A 23,712-nucleotide genomic window follows, 5' to 3' on the forward strand; every position below is an offset into this window, starting at 1 on the left:
GTCTTTCAATGCTGTCCCTCACTGTGGATGCTGTGATTTCTGTCCCAGACTTTTTTTTCACGTTTAACAGTTATTTCTCTTGTCAGACAGAGCAGGGGAGGGTTGTAGTGAGTGAACACTGAATGTATCTGCAGTGCTTTGCAGAGGTGTGAATTCAGGTCCTATACTTTAGGAAGAAAGCATCAAATAAACATCAAATAAATCAACAGCAAAAATGGCATGTACAGTTTAATCACATATTTCTTTTAATGCTGAAGAACAATGGAAACACATGTCCTTCGTAGCTAAATGTGAGCTTTATTGAGTCAAACGTTTATGAAAGGTTTTTTACAGCATAAAATGCAGGCTAATTTAGTCATGAGTCAGGCTGGATTTTGTCAGGTGTTCACTGAACATTTGTAAAGTCTTCCCATGAACTGAGAGGAGTGTCATACGAAATCATCATCAATTTTCCTAACAAGAGTACAATTATTGTAATAAGGATATGCAGAATGCAATAGGAAAACAGCTGTTCCAGTGCAAGTAACCCCCTCTCCCCACAAATTACTTTCTTTGGCCACATCAGTGGCAGTTAATAAGAATTCCTATCAATTAAAATAGAAAATGTAGCATTCACTTTACCTCAAAGGAGCCTTTTATGTTTCACTTGCAGCTGATCAAAGAGAACATCACGTGGGTTTTTTGTTTTGTTTTTCTGAAATGCTGCTTTTTATATTTTAATGGATGGAGTGCCAGAAAATGTTAATTCTTTCTTTCCGCACGCTAATAAGGTGAAGGTAGGATTCTGTTCTGAAGCATTAGAGAAGGCTACATTAATCGCACTGAGTAATTAAGGTGGTATGCATTTTAAATAATGAAGGTGTTTCCATAATGTGCCGTGGTTACATATGTCTGCTGATGGAGATACCGGCTGCTCGGCAAGGAGGTGGTTTGTCGGAGCTGGCAGGAGAGCGAAGCACTGTGGTGCATGTCAGCTCCCTGTCAACCCCAGACGCTCATGGACTGGGGTTCTGCCATGCTCTGTGATATCCCCATGTACCCCACGTGTTTGAAAAGTTGCCTTTCCTTGCTTCTAAACCTCATTTATTGATATTGTCAGTAAATGTAGTTTTGTCTCAATGCTTCTGTGTGTTTTCTCGATGTTAGATCTTACGTAGCCTCAGCTGTGGGAGGAAGGGCTTTCCTGAGGATGACTATGGGAGCCTTGAAGTAAGAGCAGGCAGAGTGGTGAAATAAGTGAGGAAAGAGGGAGGTGGTGAGACTCAGCTGTTTCTGTTGGTTATGGCATTGCTGGTGAAGGTTATAGGAATTTAGATTTTCCAAAAACCAACCCAGAAGAAAACACAAACCCCTAAAGAAGACATTTCCCCCAAAACCTCTTTTGGAGCTGAAGTCCTTGCCTAGTGGCAATCTAATTCTAAAAACTCACAGTTAAGTTATACTATAAGGGCTTGTTGGACTTGTCTCTGTTCCCTCTGTAACCATAAAATGTAATCCTGTCTTGAATGATGTCATTTTGATGTGGTAACTCAAGTCGTATGCTGCAAACAGCACATTATCCCACTGAATATTTTGTGAATCTGCCACTGAAAGAAACGTAAAGCCATTCACCCTATCATCTGCAGGAAGCCAGATTAAAAGGCATGTGTTTTGCAAGCTGATAAAGAAATTAAACTCCTTGGTTGTTTTATTCTGAATAATTTGACCAGTCGTGTCTTGCTGATTCTCCTGGTTCCGGGTGACTGCTGTCTCTCGACAAGAAATATGTTTGCAGATTTCTAAAAAGGGCTTGCAAGTGGTGGGGGAAAGAGGTCAGCTTAAATCAAGATAAATGCAACATCAGGGCAAGTGAAGTGTGTATCTCAGTGACACTATCTCAGTTGAGAATATTGAGCGTAGGCCTGCTAAAGCATCAGCAATCACTGAAATGAGACTATCAGAGAATCACGTGGAGTTGGAAATGACAATCCCCGTGGGTGATTTTTACCATACCAGTTTCATATTGACCCTTATGGAAGCTTAAAAGCTGCCAGAAATCCCTTAAAGAAAGCTTCCAATGAACAAAGAGCATGATTCTCCTGTAATCGCAAGGAAAACAGCAAAATTTTCCAGTTTATTACAGTTAATATAATAAAATTACAAGTTAATATGGACACTTGTCCGCTGAATGGATTGCATCTGTCTTCTCCCCTTCCCCTACATCTTCTGCCCAAGCAGTGCTCTGCAGTCTTTGGCTTCTGTCTGTATATTGTCAGCTTTTGTTTTCCTTTTCCTTGATGGCCCTTAAAAGGTAGGATGTTGGCTGAAAGGATGGAGAAGTCGCTCTGGGATGCTGCAGAAGTAGCTGTTTTTCCATGACAGTTGAACATACTAGTCTCATAAGCAAAAATGAAGTGGGTGGTTTTGGAATGAGGTCTGTTGCTGTGAGGTCTTGCTTGCTGAAGAAGAATGTATTTGATGAGTAAAGAGATAATTTAGTAACCCAGGGAAACTAGCAGCATATGCAGATCTGCTGTGGCTGAAGCAGAAGTACATTCTGGTAGCTGGTCTGTGAAAAAATATCTCCTGAAGAAATGCTTGAAGATGCTTTTTATGGAGCAGAATAGGGGATCGTTCCTGTCGCCGTGGACATAGTGAAAGACATGTTCTCCTACACCTGCAAGTAAAACCTCAGAGCGACGAGCTCCTCGTATATTTTCCCATAGCAGCAAGAAGTGTTCATGGCTGGAAACCATGTTTGTTTTGCTGCCCATTTGAGTTGTTCTCCCAACATGACATTGGTTAGATCTGAAGGTCCAAACGTGCGTTAGTGCCTCTGAGAAGGTGTGGTGTGACTGCACACTTGACGCTGGTGCCTTCCAGAGTTTGTCTCTAGAGCTGATGCCCTTCAAGGGGAGATTTATTTAACACCAGTGTGCCCTTCCATGACTGACAGTTCAGTTGTGGAACTTTAGAGGCTTGACTGTTCTTCAGAGCCTTTTTCTTATCTCCCACTAAGTTCAGGGAGCAGAGGGAAGGTGGTTCTGCATCACACTGTGGTTCTGCGTGCAGTGAACATCATGTTTTGTCTTCCATGTGCTCCTAAAGACAGTGCTTTCACAGCAGTGACCTGATGGCACCCGAGGACCAGAAGCTCCACCCTCAACTATGAAGGCAGGCTCTTGAGATTGTTGCTTTTGCATTTTAAGAAAAGAAATGCTGCTCACAAAACCTAGTCCCTCTGAGGTGTCTGTGGTGATAGAGTTTGAACAAATCGGGTTGTTTCTGGGATGACCATTAACAACCCCTCTGTGATCCTTCTTGTGTGGTTTTATTCTCTGTGATGCTCTTCTCGTAGATAAAATTGTATCGTAGGCTGAGCTCTTCTTCAGCCTCTGGCAGCTGGGAGGGGCCGTTTTGGGAAGTACCGGGTTTATTTTTTGCTGCCATCCACCTAAGCACTTGTATCTGAATGCTCTGCAGAGCATGAGGGAGCTTATCAGGCTGGAAACCATATGCCTTTTGCTGAAGGATGCTCTGTAATTGAGGGTTATTCCCAAGTGGTGCTGAAGAGCTCTTGTTATGTTAGTTGTTGTGTCAGGCTTCCCCCCCTGCCCCCACCGCCAACTTTTGGAGTCAGCTTAGGCACACGTGGGGTTTTTTTGTTTTTGTTTTGTTTTTTGATAGACTGTTCTGTCTGTTAGTAAAGGTAAGAAATCTGAACCTGGAGAGGAGAAGCTGAACTTTAAATAAGCTTAACTATTTAATCTGTGTGTAAATGTTTGCCTTCCCAGCCAAAAGCAATTAAATAGAAGACTCGACTGTTGCTGTCCTAATTCATTTGGTATGTGCCAGGTATTTGTTCTGGTACTGTACTACAGGGCATGAGGCACAGCTGCTGAAATAAAGCTAAGCAGAACTAAAAAATGTTACTGTTCTGCTAAGTATGGCTACACTGGTTGTTTTGGAAGGAGCTAAAAAGTACAAGGAGCTTTAAAATCCCTTTCTAGGGCACAACAGCACTTTCCATCAGAGCAAGCAGGAACAACTGCGTGTGGTTTTTTTCTGTATTATTTTTTCTGTGTGGGCTGTTATTCTTCATAACAGCAAGTGCATAATTAGACACTAAACAATAAGCATTTTGAGATTGTTTTTCTTAGTGGTTTTTTTTACAGAAGAATCTTGCTGCACTGGGTGACTTTTTACTCCTTAGTTTTGAGTGGTTCAATTCATTCTACCTCTCCTTGAAAGGTACAACCTTGGTATAGTCTTGATAGGTCCTTATAAATAATTACAGCAACATTATAGGCTGAATCCTGTTACTCTTGCAGATTTCATGATCCAGGAGATAAAAATAACAAGTGAGATTTTTTTCCTCCCTGTATGTCTATCAATCAAAATGATAAAGATATTTATGACTTGCACATTTTAATGGTGTAATTAGATATAATTACATGTTCAAATGATTACACATATGAACACTAATTACATAATTGAAGACAATTATGCTAACTAGGTAAATACATAATTAACTAAAAATCTCTTGTAAAATCAAGGAATTTTGCAACAACAGCCAAAGAAAGTAAAAATCACAATAAAAACCAAATAACCCTTTCAGTCTGAAAACTCGAAGAGCCAGCCAGCCGTGTAGAGTTGGAGAAGACCTGGCCATTTAACTTTTGGTGGGCTGAAGTTCAGCTGCCTCTTCAAAGTTGTAGTCTCCTTGTAAAAGGAAGGTGAGCACTGAAGCAAAAAGCTGTGCTGTAGCTGCGTTTGCCTTGGTCTCTGACAATGATTTTCTGACCTCCATAGGCTGGATTTTGGTGGTTGATTGGGGTGTGGGCTTTGATTGGGGTGGGGAGGGAATTGCGTTGTCTTCATAATTGTGGGTTCTTAATGTAGAAGGAAGGGAAAGCTCAACATTATTTTTTTTTTTTCCATTTTAATGCAACAGCACAACCTTAATATACCGAGAACGGGCTCATAGTGGCAGCACAGCCGGGGTGGGGGCTTGTTAGAGCCTCATCACCAGCCCCTGCAGTGCATTTCCCCTGACACACCAGCTTGCCTTGCAGGTCCTTTCCAACTGCTAAAAATTGGTTAAGGCTCACACAGTAGAAGCGTAGTGGGATGTCCAGAGCCTCAGTTAACTCCTCAGCTGCATTTGGGGATGGCTCGTTACCGTGTATCAGGTAATGCTGAATTAGTGGCTGTAGCCCCTCTTCCCTGTGCTATCAACTTTCCCAGTTTTAAGTATTCCCTGATTTGAAGCTATCTTCGTTTCCCTTCACAAATCATCTCAGTTCATTGTTGCTTAATATCACTATGATTTTCTTAGCCTTCACTCTACAAGTTCTTAATTCTCTCCCTTAATCCTGTCCTTTTATTTCTAGCTGCAGGCTGAACCAGGTTCTTTTTTTTTTTTTTTTTCCCTTAATGTCTATTTGCAATTCTCTTGATATGTGGGAACTGTTCCCAGATCCCTTCCTTGGCACTCGTGGGAGTCATTTAAAGGTATGCCAGGAAAGCTCAGCAAGACATGAATGATGCTATTTGCGATTACTGGATTTCTCATAAATTTTCTTCTTGTTGAGTTCTGAATTGGAAAGAAGCTAAACTCTTAAAGTCAGTAGGATTCAAATATGTGCTCAATTTCTTTCCCTGAATAAAGGTCTTGCTAGAACCTCTCTCAACTGTGTCAGGTACAGAGTGGAAGAGACTCTGTCCTTTTCCTTCATTGTTGAATATTGGTTTAGACTTTTTCACTGTCAGAAGGAGATTTTGCCGGTTCTTCATCCTCTGAAACAAAGGGGAAAAAAAAGTGTACGCAGAAGCAAAAACATGGCAGCAGAGGTGGTTTTTGGTGTCTGTCACTGACATTTTCAAACAGAAACCTGGGAACTTCCATCCTGACTGAGCCCTTGTCCCATCTCCTGCCCAGCACCTGGAGCGTAGAGGTAGGATGTGCTTCATCTTGCAGCTTCTGGGTGTCTGATATTTAGGAATTGCCTGATCAGAAAGTTGTATCTGATGACTATGGTAACTAGGTATGGATAGACTTAATTCCAATGAATGTTTATTCTCTTTTGGAAGCAGTTTAGAGCCCTGGCCTTCATGTCATCATGTTGGTTAATAATTTGTGACTATTAGTTACACAACACAATCATAAGTTGCACTTTGAGAGGGAAAACAGTGTTCTTTAAAAAAACTGAAACAAACCTGGCTGTTTGATAATTTCAGTCAATGCCTCTGATTTCTTATGTTACAGGAAATCGTGGGCTTGATGCAGTATCTGTGACTTGTGCTCGGCAGCTGCTGATCTTTTCTGGCCTTAAGTTCTGTTGATAGCATTTCATACCAAGCTGCCGTCTCAGCTGAGCCGCCAACTCTCTCTTGTCAAGTTTCTTCTTTTCCCTTTTCTCCCTGCTACCCCCCTTCCCAGTTCTCCCACTTTTCAAGGAAAATAAAATGTCATCTCCTTTCTTTGTCATCGCAGCTAAAACAAGTTAAATCTCAGGATCTCGCTCTCATTTTTAGCTCAATGAGACAGTAAGGTGTAATTCAGCATGTATGAGCGTCGGTTCCTGTGGAAGGAAGATAAAGCACAGGTAATGTTACTGGATCGCTGAGATTTAGGGTTTAATTCAGAAAGATGTCTGGAAAAAAGGCAGGTGTGCATCTTCAGTCTCGGAGGGATGCAACGCAGGGTGTGCTGTTGGAAATGCTGATAAGGTCCAGTGCGAATGTAAAGGCAGAGCCCGGTGGTCATCAGCTTTCAATATGTAGAAGGGATTTTTCTAAGAATCTCTCTGTGCACCAAGTCTGCTATCAGTGGTGTTTGAAGTACAGCATGATTTTTCTGGATTACGTTTTATGAAGTTTTTAAAATGGGAACTAGTTTAAGTAAACAGACTGATATTGCATCGCAGGAAATCAATAACCTCGGTGCTATTTGCAGAAGACAACATAGTGGAAAAAGAGCTATTTAAAACCCAACATTTTATGATGTTCAGTTAAGTGGATTTAATTCGTTCAAGCAGAGGTGGGCCAGAAATGTGCCTGGGTTACTGCCGGAGCCCACGGGATGGTGCAGCTGCCACGCGGTGCGAGCGGTGGCACCTCTGCAGGCCTGAGCTTCGCTGGAGGGGGGAAGGCAGCGCTTTGCATGTTCCTGCAGGAGCAAAGCGTTAAGGATCCACCAAACTTTGCACTTAGCCCTTGGAGGTACAAGCGTGTTCTGGAAGCAAAGTTATGTTTTTGTTTTTGCACGGAAGGAAAATAAGTGCATTTTTCTTTCTATTGATGGCTCATTCGTACTAGAAGTATTTAGGTCTCTGCCTCATAGCATTCACCATCTGCACAGAAATAGCTTTGTGTTGCAATTCTATTTTCGCCACGTATGCAGCCGTGCTGGCGTCAGCGACTGCTGCTTTTGTTTTCTCATTTTCAGATCCATTTATTCCTGACACTTGTCAGTTTAAAGGCTGCATGTCTGCCCAAAAATCCCCCCTAATGATTGTTGCAGGAAGTAGTCAAGATTTGTATTATCAAAAGACCAGAAGAGAAACATTTTCTTCTGTCTTTATCAATTTCCTTGTTGTAAGTCTCTGACAGCATTTTGGGTGTGATCTGTAGAGCTGTTTCTCTTGAATACTCTGTTTCTCCCAGGGGTCTTGCAGGGGAGTGAAATGGGTAGAGATGGAGAGAATGAGAAGCAGAAATAATACCTGAAAGGACTGTTATAAAAGGAAAAAGCGTCAATTTTAAACTGCCTGGATTTCAAGATGGCTTTGTCACTTTGAAACGCGACTCTATTATGAAGAGTGACTTGAAAGTAGAAAAATCCTGTTTAGCAGCCACTTTTTCCTCTCTCTGTTTAGACTCCAGTTGTCTTCAGTTTAATGACAGAAACACATTTTTATGCCTTTTTGCTCTTGAGAGAGACAAGTAGTTCTGGGAAAGTGGGAGCTGGTGGCATCTGGTGTTTCCCATTGCTGCTTGTGCTGTGGTTGAACAGCAGCTCCTTAGACCTCTGTCCTCTAATGTCCTCCCACATCCCTGTCCCCAAACTGGACAGAGGCATCACCTCTGGGTGCCAGGAGGTGAGGGTTGTACTGCTCCAAGGCCAGCTGCATGCCCGTACTGAATTTGGGTAAAACTGGGCTCTGAAAGGTTGTGCAGGGAAGGCCAGCAGCCATGTAAGGCACTTTGCTTGCAAAACTGGACAAGAAAGAGTTCTTTATGTTAAAGTTGGGGTTTTATGTGTTTGGAGACTGTGAAGATGGTGCCTTGGTTGCAGTTGTTCAGAATTGCTGGGTGGTGGAAATTCAGTACCCGGCGATGGTTTGGTCTGTAGAGCTGGTTCCTGGTGGTGAGCACAGGGAGGAGATTTCACATCCCTGGATCTGTGCTGAAACTTCCAGCACTCCTGGAAAGGTCCTTTGGCACTGCTGACTTTGATTTAGTGAAGTGTCTTGGATAGAAGATGTTTTGCATAAACATCTTAGGGCTGAGCAAATGGAAAGTGATTTCTAATCCATTTTATTACTGACTTAACTTTGCCTTTTATGTTGAAAAATTGATCTGTTATCGAATTTCGGTCCCTCATGTATGTTTTCAAGATGTTGATTGCTTTTCCCTGATTTTTCATTTGATACTGCAAATTTGCTGAGCTTATTACTTGCGCTCTTGAGCGTGTTTCTCTTGTTTTAATGAGTACTGTGGCTTTTCTCTATACCCTTGCCAGGTCTTCAACATCCTCCTCAGTTTATAACCCTCAGAGTGGGACTGTCACCTTAGACTTTATTCCAAGGGCAATTGTAGAAGTTTCAGGTAGAGAAAATGTAGAACTCCTAATCTATCTGATTATTTTCTATTTTATACAACCAAAAAATCTCTCAACTTTTTGGTTCACTGGTAGTTCAGAGTAGTGGTGGGATTGGCATGGAGCACATGAATTCTTCCCCTCTGCTCCGCTCTCATGAGACCCCCCTGCAGTGCTGGGTCCAGCTCTGGGGGCACCAACATCAGAATGACACGGACCTGCTCTAGCGGGGCCAGAGGAGGCCAGAAAGATGCTTGGGGGGCTGGAGCACACCCCTGTGAGGACAGGCTGAGAGAGTTGGGGGGGTTCAGCTGGAGAAGAGAAGGCTCTGGGGAGACCTTAGAGCGGCCTCCCAGGACTGAAAGGGGCTACAGGAAAGGGGGGAGGGACTCTTGACCAGGGGGGTAGGGATAGGATGAGGGGTGATGGTTTTAAACTGACAGAGGGGAGATTTAGATGAGATGTAAGGAAGAAATTCTTCCCTGTGAGGGTGGTGAGGCCCTGGCACAGGTTGCCCAGAGAAGCTGTGGCTGCCCCCTCCCTGGAAGGGTTCAAGGCCAGGTTGGACGGGGCTTTGGGCAACCTGGGCTAGTGGAAGGTGTCCCTGCCTGGGGAAGGGGGGTGGGACTCAGTGATCTTTAAGGTCCCTTCCAACCCAAACTGTTCTATGACATGATTCTATATGATATGATAGGGTCTCATCACCAAGCTTAGTTCTGTGCTAGTGGTAGTAGCTACAAGCTACAAAACGTCTTGTATTTCTTTTCCTTTTAACCATTTAAGAACTATAGTGAATGAATTTTGATGTGTTTAAGTTATGAGGATGTGTTTATGACTCTGGTGGTTTAACGTGCTATACCAACATCAAAAGGTCACCATAAAGATTAATAACTAGGAATTCAACGGTGTTATGTTTGCTTTGTTCTGCCCTTAGATTATGTTCTTTATTATGAAGGTGAAAAGTTGCATTTCATTTTGAAGCAAATTAATGCTGCTGGATAAACAAAAGCTGAGGTAATAATAAAAATACAACATTCAGAGATGTTTGGATCATTTCATGGAACCCCTTTAATAACTTAGTTGGTGGACAGTAAATAATTTTCCATCAGGGAAATATCACATCACCACGCAAGGCCCTTGTAAGTCATGTAGCTATTGGCAATTTTAAAATGGTACTGACATCAGTAGCAACAAGGCTCTGTGAAATTCATTGAACTCAGTCCTTCCCAGTTAATGCTAGAGAAGGTATTTTCCTGCCGTGCAGAATGCAAAAACCTCCATCCTTCCATGAGATATTTATAGTAAAATGTATATTGATTCTTCAGTATAGAAGCGCTAATTTTTTGAAGCAGTGAAACATCTTAAACTCATAAGGAAAAACATTATAGTCAAATTAGGATAAATTGCTGCAATTAATCATTTAGCAGGTTTCTCAAAGGTTTTTTGAGAAACTATGTATAGATGTTTCCCCAGACACTACCTTTTCATAAAGAAACACCAACTTACTCAACTAAGCAAGATGCTATAAGAAGGGTCTAAAGGAGGGTTGTTTTACCAATTTACCTAATGATCGCAACATTCTTAAGTCATTTATTTCCTCTTAAATTGTTTAGCGATCACTTAAAATGTCTTCATTTGTATTCAGTTAGTCTTTAGGTTTTCAGTCTTTGCGTGTAAGAAATCCTTCCTTTGCACTTTCAAAGCCAAAATTCTTAATTCTTGGTGTTCAGATGTCTTAGACCTGTGAGGTGCGTAATTTTGAGCAGTTTTGATGACAACGTGTTCAAGTCTGGGTGGAACAACTGAGACACGAGCCTTTTAAATTTAAGAACAGTGAAGTAACTTCTGCTGCCTTAAAATTGTAAAATTGGAGAAACTGTGTTTCAAGATGTAGTTTTTGAGGGAAACCTCTCTGAAAGTCAAACGGACGTATAATCTGAAAGACCAAAACAAAGGTATATTCTTTGTTTGGGGCATGTCCTACCTAAAGCCCATCCTTTCCTTACGTTACTCCACCGTGCTGGTCTGGACTACCCCATCCCCATGTCTGCTGCCTGGTGACACATCTGAGATGGACTCTGCTCCATCGGCTCATGGGTGCTGAGCTGTGGTGTGGTAAAGCTCCACAAATGCTTTTGCAGCATTTATAGTAAATTAACCAATGCCAACTGTGAAGGGAAATTCGTGGCAAGTGTAGAAGTTGGATTTGTTGCCAGCTTTGGTCTTTTTCGTGTGGCTATTTTGTTCCTTCACATCTGAGAGATTCCTATTAGGGCTAATATGAATTAAAATAATTTTGGACTCTGTGTGTATATATATCCCATTGCTCCATATTAGCCTGTTTTCTGTCTTCAAACTTAAAAATGGAATTTAAGCCTGCTGTTTTCTTTAGTGGCAGTGTGTCGTTGACCATTACCCTGTTGTATATGACATGCAACCCAAGGTGATGGGGGGATAAGATGATGTTTCACACAATTGCTATAAAAGTTTCTTGATACAATTAGGTGTTGGAATTGCTGCTGGGAGGAGCTGTGTTTTGCTCAGTGTACCCATGAGATGCGTCACTGGTGTGCACAGGGTGTCAGTTCTTAGAAAACTCCTGCCTTTGGGATGCTGAATTACACCGGTGGGGCTTGGGTGACTTGGGTTTAGGTATAAATCCTGTCTCGCAGAAGTACAGGAAGTTCAGAGATGAAGGAATAGTCAGCTTAGATATAGTTTTTCTCACATTATCAGGTGTTGGAGTCTTCAGTTGTTATTCTTGACCCTTTCATTTATTGCAGCTTACTGGTTTGGAGTCACAACGCTGTGGTCTTCATCCGTAGACTCCAGCCACAGCATTGCTATGACTGGTGTGATTTGGGCTGAAGTGAAATGTGAACAAAGCACTGAAGTTCTTCTGTAGGACTTGATTGCTTGTAACTTTGCGGTTTTAATGCTGATTTTCTCTGTAATTAATAACCACATTTTTTCCTCTGCTGGAGAATATTTTCTTCCTATGTGTTATAGCAATCACGCTGGAAAACAACGATTTCTCTGTGATCTCTGGCACCGAATCAGAACTGATCATGTCCTGCATGTTAACAGTTACTGTCATACACTGCTTTTAGTTAGATGAGTAAAAATTTGTGCTTTTGCATGCCAGCCTGCTGAAGCATTAGTATGTGTGTAAACATAAGCACACGAGTTTTCCCATAAAGGCAACAGACACATGCCTGGCCTGGGGGCATGGCTCAGTCGTCTCTCTTGTTTTTCTGTGAAGTTTGAGCAGTCCAAGTACGGAGCAATGAAACCCAGTTTTCCCAGATGATTGCGTCTTGGCTACTGCAAATTTGAAGAAATACATTTGGAAACCAAAGACTTTCCAGTTCTGCGTTTGGTTACACACCAATAACAGCTTTCTAGCTCTGTCCAAGACAGAGGATCATCATTTTTTCGCAGTAAGCAGGGCTTGTTTTGAGTTGGCTGTTTTGCCACTCTAATATTCCACGTAAGAAGTTTTGAACAATGAACAGTACTTTTACCTGAAGCCATTTTCAAGCCCAAGATTTCAAACATTAACATATGAGATAAATAGGAATAGAATTTTTCATACCACTGTTGCATATTGATAGCCTGCAGCAACATCTTTTCCAATAATGACAGATGTTTTGTCCCCTCAATCTCATCGGGTGTGCTGCATCATACTGCCTCCGGTTGGCTAAAAAAATCAAAACGCAACATCCCCCTCCCATTTTATTTAGCTATACATAGTTAATCCTGTGGTTTAGACACGTGAAATATTTCCTTTCATGAATGGTGAGGGTGACGTGGTGAGCACGTGGATTTCCTAGACTAAATGTGTCCTTGTAAAAGTACATGCAAGGTGGTGTCCTGCAGAGTGGTGGTGTTCTAGATCAGTGCTGCATCTCCTGTTCTGCGGGCATGGTGCAGGAATAGCTGTGATTTGTTTTAGGTGACCAAGGGAAGGATGTTTAGAAACCCTTGGAGGTGTAAATTTGATTTGACTGTCCCTGAGTCATCAAAAGGCCCTGCAGAAGCGTTTGCCTGGACACAAGTGAGTGGGCAGCCGTTCAGACAAGGAGCTGTTGGATGTTCCTGGTGATGGTCTTAGTGGAGCAGTTCTGTGCAGAAACCTTGGAGTTGAATAACTTGCTCTCCACCATGAACCTGTGCCCCTGTAAGTCTGGTACAAAATCCATCCCAGCCAGTCCCACGGTGGTGGTTTACATCTGCAATCATTTGGCTGTGTGACCTGCAAGAAGGGAAGGGGGAACTTTTTGAAAAAAAGGTGATTTTGGGTCAAAGCATGTTCTTCTTGTCTAATTCCATATGGGTATTAATGGTCTCTCTTGGTGTCAGATAATGAAAACTTGAATCCAATGTGGAATCCTGGATTTTTTTGTTTCGTTCTCTTTTTTTGTGTGTTTTATAGTTTGTTTTTTGTTTGTGGTTTTTTTTTTTTCATTGTCTAACAAAGCAGCATATGGAAATCTCCACAAGGCTGTGGCTAGACCCCAGGCTGACCCTTTTGAAATGAGTTTGGGTGTACCTCAGAGGGCATGAGGTCTGCAGTGTGGTTACATCCCCACTTGGAGAGAAGGAAGAGGTCAGGAGAGATACATGTGCTCAAAACTGCTTCAGATAGTTCCCTTAAATAAAGGAGCAGAAGTCACTTTCTCTTTCCTGGCCCAAAAAGGGTCTTTTGTGCATTGTGTCCTTGGTGTTTATTGTGAAGGCAGCAAGTGCTTCTTGCCTTCAGTAGCTGCTGCCCCACCCATTGCTTTCCTGAGAACAAAAATAATCTCATGGAAAAAAAATGGAAGGGTTTATTTTCCTTTTTTTTTTTTATTAGAAAAGGGGCAAGTGGGTATGTTTTAAAACGGCTTTTCCCCAAGGCTCTGATGTCTTTAGGCATGAATAAATGTTCCAGCACATCCCAGTGAAGTTGTGCAAAGATCTCTTACTTCATAAAAAGGAGATCTTTAATTTGAGGCATTGATCTGGGGGTGATAACAGTGATCAGGAGGTTCTCCTCATCCTTGTTTTCTTAGCAATGTCAGAAGGCAGCGACTGCACTCAGTGGCTGTGAGATGTGGTACCAACCCCCAGTGCAGGCACTGGATATATTTTAAGGAACGTATTTACTTGCAGTTGCTGCATTAGGCAGATTTCATTGTTATTGTATAAGAAAATGATTGTCAAAACCTCATTTTCTACCAACTATTTCCATGGAAGAAAGAAAAGGTTCCATTGAAAAATGGTTGTGGTTTTTGATTGGCTTTTTTGGGGGGTGGGTGGAGTGGTTGGTGGTGGTTATTGTTTTGAACCAAGCAAAATGTTTGGTATTCAGAGTAAAGATATTTTAATGTTTATGATCTTTGACCAAGACAGTATTTAAACCAGAAGTATTTGATTTTCATAATGTCAAAATTAAATACTTTCCTTATCTGCTGCTCTCTTTTTGGGCACGAGAAGTTTGTTGAAACTGAGGAAAGTTAGGGAAAATATTCTCTGAGGTTTTTTTAACCTGCATTTTTTGTCTAAAAGTGTAAAGTCTATGACTTCTACTGAAGCTGCAGGACAGCTCACTGAGAAAACTGAAGCTGTGGAGTGAAATATGACTGTGTGTCTCAGGGCATCTGCTTAAGCCAATAAAATATTGTCAAAGATATTGATGGTTAAGAGAACTTACGGGCATATACAAATCAGACAAGAACATAGGTCGTGATATGGCTAGATGGGTCATAACTTACTAATTTTTAAAAGTTGAATAATTTTAAATTGTTCATAAATCATTTTTTTACTTCTGCATGTTTTGCAAGAAAAAATAAAAAAATAGAAAAGAAAGATTTTTATAAATCAAGACCATAATTACACGGCAGAGCAATGACAATACGTGGGTGGGATTCCCAAAGGTGCATTGGAGTAACAGTGAATACTTTGGAAAATTGTATCATCAGAAGACAGCGAGTATCTGCGTAATGGATTAACATTTATTAGTCCAATTTGTGTAACTTTTTAATTAAAATTTTGCATTACAAGCAAGAATGGCTTTGACTTCTGGGTGGAACAGGGTTTATTTACTTCCCACGTTATCCACGCTCTCTGAGTAGACACGCAGAGCACGCAGTGCTGCTTCTGCACTAGGGACTGGGAAGTTTCAAACAGGAGCAGATTATGAATAGCAAACACTGATAAAATGCATCTGGGTGAGCAATTGCTTTGTGCCAAGTTATTTGAAAATACTGGAGTATCTGAAATACGTGAATATACAACTTAATGCTTTTTTTTTTTTTTAAAAAAAAAAAGCTAGTAATCTAGAGGCTTTCTGAATCCTCTGCCATAAAGAAGCGTGGAAGCTGCTTTGGGCTTCGAGGCTGATACCTGCCACAGCGTCCCACAAGCTTGTGGTTGCCCTTTGCCACTGCTCCCCACCTTGAAAACGGGATCACATCAGTGCTGTGGCAGGGGTTGCTCTGAAGGTCACCACGTTAAGCAGTGGCGAGGGCTTGGACACTACAGCCATGAGATGTTCCCTCTCTAAGGATGGATTTGGTGGTCTCAGTCTCTTAAAGTCATTAGAGGTCACCCCGAATCGTGGACTGGAGCTTGCAGGGGGTGGAGCCACCAAGGATCTCTCTGAAGAGTTTTTCAGCCTCAGACATCTGGCTTTCCTGTGCCCAATTTTTTGATTACTGCATTAGCATAGTGTTCGAGAGTCATCTTTCTTCGAAGTGCATTCGATAAATTACAATGTAGTATTGATCAGCATGTTTTTGTGTGTATGTTGAGTTAAAGCTAAGATAAATAATGAAGTTAAATCAGAACAGTGGCATTCCTGGAGGATATCTTTTAAGAGAGAATCTAGTTGACAATGTTCCTTTTATTCTTCAGGGATCTCTACATACACTACGAAATTAGTTAATATGTTAAAATTACTTCTCTTTCCTTTAAAATATACATGTGTATATATATATTTTTTTTTAAGCTGAAAAGTCTACTTTTGTTGACAGTCACACAGCATCCTGTTAAAATTCCTAACAATAAAGAGTAGATACATCAATGTAAAGATGCAGTGGAGGGGGAATACTTTTGCAGTCATAAAAAAGATAAAAGTCTTGACAGTATCTAAATAAACTTTGCTATGGTTTTTGTGTAAGTTATGTAACACTACCAGTTACATAGATGCTGATAATACTTATGTTATTTAAGTTATATGTTCTTTTGTCAGGGCAGATTGCCTTCCACTGGAAACTTTTTGTCAGGGAGGAAGAGAGAAGTCGTGCTATTAATTTTTTTCAAATTAAAAATCAAACAGCTGTTTTTACCATTCTGATTCCATAAAGGGAAGTAAAGCACGCAAGAGATCCAGTGAACGTCTTAAATACTGTTTTAAAATACTTCTCAAGCGTTTGAAATATATATGATGAAATTGTATTCTGCAGCACGCAGAAGCTGTGTGTTCCAAAATTATCTTGCAGCACATTTATATGGATGATTTAAAAAGCCCTAGAGCCAAGAGTTTAGAATAGAAGTACAGACAGATTGAGACTGGTAAATATAGCAGTGCTAATAGTGTCTCTCTCACATGCAGACCGAATGTTGTAGATGTGGAGTTTGGCATATTTGCTTTACCCCAGAGCAGCAGAACTGTGTGAGAGTTATGCAGGTCACCTGGCAAGAGGGCAAAGCCAGTCAGGCTTATGAATTTAACAAGCCAGAAAGAGATGAAACAGGTTTTCGGGTTTTTTTTGAAGTATTTTTGCTGTAATTTCAGCCTCTGAAGCCCACACCTGCTCTTGTTTCAAGGGGAGGAGAATTTACATGGGCTACAGCTGGTCATGAATTTTTCAGTTTGGAGCCTTTTGTAGAAGATCCCTCCTGTCCAGGAGAAGTTCTTGATGAGAGGAGGGCTGATCCCTGCCCACCTTGTGCTCTTGTGCAGGTTACGGGGATCTGGACCCTAGTTCTGGGTCAGAACTGGGAATGGTAGAACTCAAGTGTCTCTGAACCTTGGGGGAATGATCTCCCTGCAGCCAAGGCAACCCTTCGGGCCATCTCGGTGTCCACCAAGGACTGCCCGGCTCAGCCATGGGACCTTCCTTCTCATGGGAGAGGGCTGGAAGCACAGCGTGTCCAGCTCGGGCTTGGCTGGGCACGGAGACAGGCACTTGCTACTGGTGGCAGGCGTGTACTGCCTGAGCTGCCAAGGCTGCAACACCTTGTCCAGCCCAAGCCAACGATGGCTCAAGGTTGCTTGTAGACAGCTGGCCTAGCAGATCCAAACAGATCCATGTCTAAATGCTGTTCTTCAAATCATGGCTTCACTGACTACTTTTGGATAATCTTTGGGGACCGTAACCTGGGAACTAATAGCCAAATATTTATTATCTTGTCTTGTGTCAATCTCATTTTTATCAATGACCACAGAATTTTTGGTCTTCATCCTGGCATGGAATTAGTGGATAGGGTTGAGAAGAGACAGCTTTGTGAAGCATCAGATGAGACGTAAACTTCACTTCATGCAAGTATCCCACTTGTGGCCTCTATAGGCAAGAAAAACCTACCATTTAAAAAAGCAGTTGTGGTCTGGAACTGAGTGTTGCTTGTCCTGGTCACTGAATTAGGGTGAACTGGAGGAGGAGGAGGTACCTGGGAAGTCTCTGGAGGTCTGGTGCATTTCATGAGATTGCTTAGTCCACTGAGTCATGCAGGCGAGGTCTCGGGTTATCAAGTATGGGTGTTAGCACTGTGAGTCTCCACCTCTGTGCAGCTGTTGGTTGCAGTGGGCTGTTACTGACATTTTTATAGTTTTGGAATGAAAAATTTCCCTTTAAAAAGTCTTCACTTCTGGCAAATAATTACCAGAGTAAAGCAATCTGACTGCTGTAAATAACATTAAAAAAACCAAACCACCTGTTTGAGGAAATAGATGTTGGTAGTTTGTTGCAGTTTCAAGCAACTGAGCATTTGACTCTTTAAAATTGGATTTCACTGCTGCTAAAAGACAATCCATCAGTTGTTTTGAAGGTGCTTTCCAGTGTGCCCTCATCTTTCATGAATATGATTTCAATTATAACTACCCATGTTCGGTGCACGAGTACAGCCACCTTTTCTGGTGAGCTCTGCTTGTTGCTGTTCATGGAGAATTTTTCTGCAGCTGTTCCAGCTTTGTGTCACTGGTGGTGGCTTGAGTTGTTCTCCATCTCTCTGCTGGCGGCATTTATTTTTAATGGGGTGTTTCCATCAAAAGTAATCAACTATTTCTAAGAGAGGGTGATAAATGAAAGATTACTATTCAGGGGCTCTTAGATGAAATGTGAGTTATTCAGTTTTCTGGAGAAGTTCCCAGAGTCCTCCAACATACAATCGTGGCCGCCGCACGTGTGGTTCTGGGTTCAGTGAAGCGATCTATACTCTGCTCACTTTTACAGACTTAAAGTAACAATCTTTTTTGGTGCTTGCTCAGATCAGGTGGACCAAAACAGCAGGAAGTGCCTCTGACAGATTTCAAGATTCGAGTGTCTTCAATGAAACCCTGAGGATATCCAACATCCAGCGACACCAGGGAGGACGCTACTACTGCAAGGCTGAGAACGGCTTGGGTTCACCAGCCATAAAGTCCATAAGAGTGGATGTGTACTGTAAGTAAACTGCTTGGAAAGTTCTACTATGCTTTTTATTATTAAATTCTTATAATAGCTGCCCTTACAAAGAAGTGACCAGCTCTCTGTGAAGTCCAGTTTTAAACAGTGCTTTAGGGCAGATTCTGTAGCTTTCGGGAGTGTTTATGCTTAGAAGACTCCCAATGGAGTCAGGTGGGGCTGCTCGCATATGGAAATATCTTTAAACAAAATCTCAATGCTTTGGTAAGAAAGTTGAAACTGAGGGACAACTTGGCCTGCTTAGATATCAGATGAAGATTTGTCTGCAGCTTCTGTGGGGTGAAGATCTGGTATTGTAGCACAGCCTTTAATCTCTGGTACTTTTGGCTGCACTTGCCCTTGAAATTAATATGAGAGCAAGTACAGATGTTTTTTCCTATTTTGCTTTCATTGCTGTTGAAAGATGTTGCTTTTTTTTTTCTTCCTCAAATGGCAATCTATTCCTGTGATACACTGTATTAAAAGCTGCACTTGAAATGTTGGGCAGTGGAAAATTTGAAGTCTTGGGATTGTAATGCAATTGGTCACTAGAGCTGACAGAAAAAGAGGAGACAGTTGAAAACATCCTACTGCAATAAATGCACAAAATGGAATTTAAAAAAAAAGAAAAAATCGAGCCTGACTTGCACAGACTCCAGTGTCAGTGAGTGGGCTACTCGGATGAAGCACAGCTCTCACTTGTGATCCCATAGTTTATTGCTGTAGGTTTAATGATAAACTTTGCATCTGGCTGTAAATTATGTCACTGGACTCAGCTGTTAGGAAGTGTGAAGACCTGAATGCCTCAAAGAACTGCAGTTTTGTGTACGCTTCAGATTAAGAAAAACTGTTCTAAATCTGTTTGAAATGCTCCAAAGATAGAAAGTCTTGGCAGTGTGCGTTTGGAGACTCCTCTAATGTAGTGTCATGTAAACAAATGTGCTTACGTGCCACATACATAGTTAAACAAATAGCTAGAACTCGAAGTTGGCCCTTTTGTCTCCTGAGTCCTTCAAAGATAAACCTGTCTTATGACTATACAAGCATTGGGCTTGTGTTTCCCAAAAAGTCCCCTGTTAGATGACTCTCAGGATGTTTGTTAATTTAGAGACCCAAGTGGTGACAGTTTTTGTGGGTTAGTTATGGGATTGGTGGAGGGGGGCAACTGCCTTTTGGGGGATTTTCTTGCCTAGTGTGTGCACTTAGCTTCATGATGTGCTTAACGAGCTATAACATACCAATGCCAGATTTGTAAATCCTTTATGAACAATAACTGAATTAGGAAGTAATTGCTCATTAACTTGTTGGAGTCCAATAAATGAACAGACAACCGTAACAACTGTGTATAAGCACACCATACGAAATATTTGGGGTTTGTAATGGGGCTGGCCCGAGGTTTGCAGCGAGGGGCAAGCAGGATGCCCAGTCCAGGCAACATCAGGGCTCAGTGGTGCAGGTCGTGATCCTGGCACCCGCGTTGGGCAGGGGCTTGGGCTGCCCCGGTGAGCCCCAGAGTCCTCCACACGCACCCGGCTGCTGAAAGCATTTCATGGGTCAGCTCTGTGTAGCTGTTCAATAAAAACCCCAAGAGCAATTGAGGCACTATTCTCTTACCCCAGCATCCATGTATTAGATTCTCCTTAATTCTAAATTTTAGGCATGGCTATGAAACTGATGTTGGCAGGAAAGGCAGTTGCAACATCAGTGGTCTGATCAGGAATGGTTGAGAAACATTGTTTTGAAATTCTGATTTTTCTTGAATTTCATTGAGTCTTCCTTATGGAATATGTCTTTTTCCTTGTATAATATTTTGCTTAGCTATTAATACGTGTTCACGGATTTGCTGTCTGGGATTTATTATGGGTTTAATTTTGGTTTTTACATCATATGCTCCTTCTTAATATACCTCAAATACAGATGATGTCTTTCTGGAACGTGACAAACTTCAGGTTCCAGCTGTGATTAAATCCTCGGTGGTTTCCCTTCACATACAGCCTGATATTTCACTGGGTATTTTAATCTATTAATGATCAAATATTTGCAGGTAGACAGTACTGCTGCAGTAAGCTCAAGGTGCCAGCAAAGATTGGATCTAGCTGTGAAAAAGTTAGGATTAAAAAACGTGTACCCCACAGAAAAGCTTGTAAGAGATCAAAGTGTTGGAAATTGAAATGTTCCTGTCAAAATTTCCAAGTAGCTTAAAATAATTTTGTCTTTTTTTAGTTGAAATTTTCTGTTTTGATTTTCTGTTTGTTGAATATTTACTTTATAGATTGTATGTTGTGTGGGCTATGTCAAGAACTCCGGGCAGTACTGAGCAGGAATACTGGGGGCAGGGGTGTTTTCTTGAATAATTGCATCATGAGATGTTTTTGCTCAGATACCCCAAAATTGAACCATAATGATCACAAGTACTTAGCCAACATTTTCTATCAAAATGTGTTTTGTTTTTTTAGTGAACACATATTTAGTAAAATTACATAGAGAAAGACAGTTTTCTTACAGATTTAGGTAACTGTCAAAAACCTGTGGAAACCAGATGATATTCCCTTTTGAAAGCTAAACTCTATCAGAACAAGAAAGAAATGTTTTTAATTTTTTGATGAAACTCTCAAATGTGTTTAAGGAAACAAGTAAAATGTTTATATTTAAGAACAATATGAATGAAAAATCACTTTGGAGGCATCTTGGCTTGTAAAGCTAACGAGAGAAAACAACGTTAAAGTTGTGATGCACATTAGTTTTGGATCAAGAGCACTTCCTAAGGGCTAATTTTAATCTTCAGCCTCTACTTTAAAATTTGAAAAGGTACTATAGCTGTGTAGCTTGAAAATGAATTGTTGAAAAAATCCACAGAAAATCTTTGTTTCCTCATTTATCTCTATCATTGACTTCCTGGCTGATTGGGAAATTTTAATATCAACATTTGGATGGGAAACCTCACTCTCCAGTAATTTCCTGTTTTTCATTTTCCAGTTCGTTCTGGCATTCAGCAGCACTTGGAGCCACATTTGTTACTACTGCAATAATTAATTATACAGATATAAGTGGTGAACGAGCTAGAGTGTTGGGTTGTGTGAGAGGAGAGGGGGCGGTTACTTTATTTTTATGGACTTTCTGCAGTCTTGAAAATGCTTTTAGTTTTGTTTTTGCAGGAAGGTTCCATCAGAACTTGCCAGGTGCTTTGAATGCATCTGCACGTGTCAGGTGGCTTATCTGTTAAAGAAGTCTCAAAACCTCATTATCAATTTCTCATGATCTCAGATGATACTGTCCAAATCTAACCACTTGGTCCAAGGTGTTCAAAAGGTACTTGATGCATCTTCTGTAAAGAAGATCTAAACTAAAGCTCCTGGGTGACTGCAGAAAGTTTGCAGAAACCTGCCAATGGTAGGACACCAGCAGCTGGTGTCTGGCTGGATTGATGTGTTTTGGGTCTTGCCCAAAATGCTTGGGGAATGAAAGCGTGAACTGCACTCCTCTGAAAATCTCCATCCCTGTCTCTCACCCAGCGCTCATTTCTGTTTGGGACCATCTGCAAAGAGTAGATGCTGGGTCTCAGTTTGCACATTGCGTAGCAGGATCCAGATGGGCAGATTCATTCAGTATTTGGAAGTAAATAATATTAGTGTTCATAGATGCATCTTATTCCTTCATCTCCGCGAGTTCAGTGCAGGCATAATGGTTCCTCGGTATTCTTTTGGTGTACCCTGTAATTCTGGTTTACCACTTTCTAAAAAGTATTTGGCTATTAGTCTGAATTATATGCTGCTTGAGGGCATAGTATTTTATTCTGCTCTAAGTTAAACAAAACCCTAAACATTTTATAACTGTGTTCATGGGTAAGGAACACAGCTAAGGAGTTAAACACATGCAATCATTTAGAAAATAGCCAGGGGTGTAAATCTTCTGCTGGACTGAAGAGAAAAAAGCTCTTTGTGAAGAATGAGTAGTTCATGTTGTTTCCAGGCAAGCATATGTAAGTGTGTATCCCGATGGGCTGGTTTTACTTGTTCACACCAGACAGGCCTGCTAGATGACTAAATCTCTGACAGCTCAAGGAAAGTCCTTCAGGTGCATCCTACCCATTAAGCTGCATTTAGTCGTGACCCTTTCTAGTGATGCACCAAGGAGGAGAGGGAATTTTGCTGGCATTTCTGCAGGTGATGGTGGTGGCACCATACCTATTTAAAGCTATCATGGATTACGCCAAACTTTGCTACAATCTCTTCTGTTTCTTTAACATATGCAGATCTAAGTGAAACCTTTGAAAACTAGCAGTCCTTTTTGGTTCAAAATACTCGAATGTAAAAAAGGTGAAGGAAAAAAAAGATGGTTCAGTGTTGCCAAAGTTCTCATTTCATCTACAGCTACTCTTGGAAAGAGTGAGGAGTCCGTGCCTGTTCGTGGGCAGGCCCAGGGCCTCCTTCCAACACTTTGCAACTCATCTTCCTGGTTTTCTTTCTAGACCGCAAATCCTACGAGGAGCGGCTGAGAGAACTGGGGGTATTTGGCTGGAGAAAAGGAGGCTGAGAGGAGACCTTATGGTGCTCTACAACTACCTGAAAGGAGGTTGTAGCGAGGTGGGGGTTGGTCTCTTCTTCCAAGTAACAAGTGATAAGACAAGAGGAAATGGCCTCAAGTTGCACCAGGGGAGTTTTAGATTGGGTATTAGGAAAAATTTCTTCACCAAAAGGGCTGTCAAACATTGGAAGAGGCTGCCCAGGGCAGTGGTGGAGTCACCATCCCTGGAGGCATTTAAAGGTCGTGTAGACATGGTGTTTAGGAACGTGGTTTAGTGGTGGACTTGGCAGTGTTAGGCTTACTGTTGGACTCGATCTTAAAGGTCTTTTCCAGTCCAAATTATTCTATGATTCCTTGCTAGTTTCTTTTAGAAAAATCTCCTTTTTGCTTTCTGGAGGGATAGGACTGTGGTAAATAGACTGGTAACAATCTCTTATTTAGAAGACAACTTTCTCTTCTTACTTTGTGTCTCAGAAAATAGTTTGCTCTCCCAGCTTTGGCTGAAGATCCTCGTCTCTCACATCAGATTAAAACAAACACGCTCGGTCCCCGTGGCAGCATATTCTCAGGAGGGAGGTTTCCATCTTGCTGAGCCACCAGGAGAAGAAACTGCCTCATATATACAAGCTGTATTCATCCTAGACTTGAACTGTTTTTCTTCTTTCTCTGGAAGTATCTCTTTAAAGTACATCTCGTCTTTACTCTTTGAAGAAAAACCTTTTGTACTTGACTCTTAGG

At 41.5% G+C, this 23,712-nt stretch overlaps 1 protein-coding gene across 1 annotated transcript in view; it reads left to right on the top strand.

Annotated features, from left to right (window-relative positions):
• MDGA2 (MAM domain containing glycosylphosphatidylinositol anchor 2) overlaps nucleotides 1-23,712 on the top strand; it is a 392,310-nt gene that overhangs the window by 145,916 nt on the left and 222,682 nt on the right. The window contains exon 3 of the mRNA XM_074821198.1: nucleotides 18,276-18,450. Coding sequence (XP_074677299.1) covers nucleotides 18,276-18,450 — 175 coding nt within the window. The remainder of the gene's footprint in view (nucleotides 1-18,275; nucleotides 18,451-23,712) is intronic.

This window comes from Strix aluco, chromosome 4, assembly GCF_031877795.1.
Source record: "Strix aluco isolate bStrAlu1 chromosome 4, bStrAlu1.hap1, whole genome shotgun sequence".
Lineage (NCBI taxonomy): Eukaryota > Metazoa > Chordata > Aves > Strigiformes > Strigidae > Strix > Strix aluco.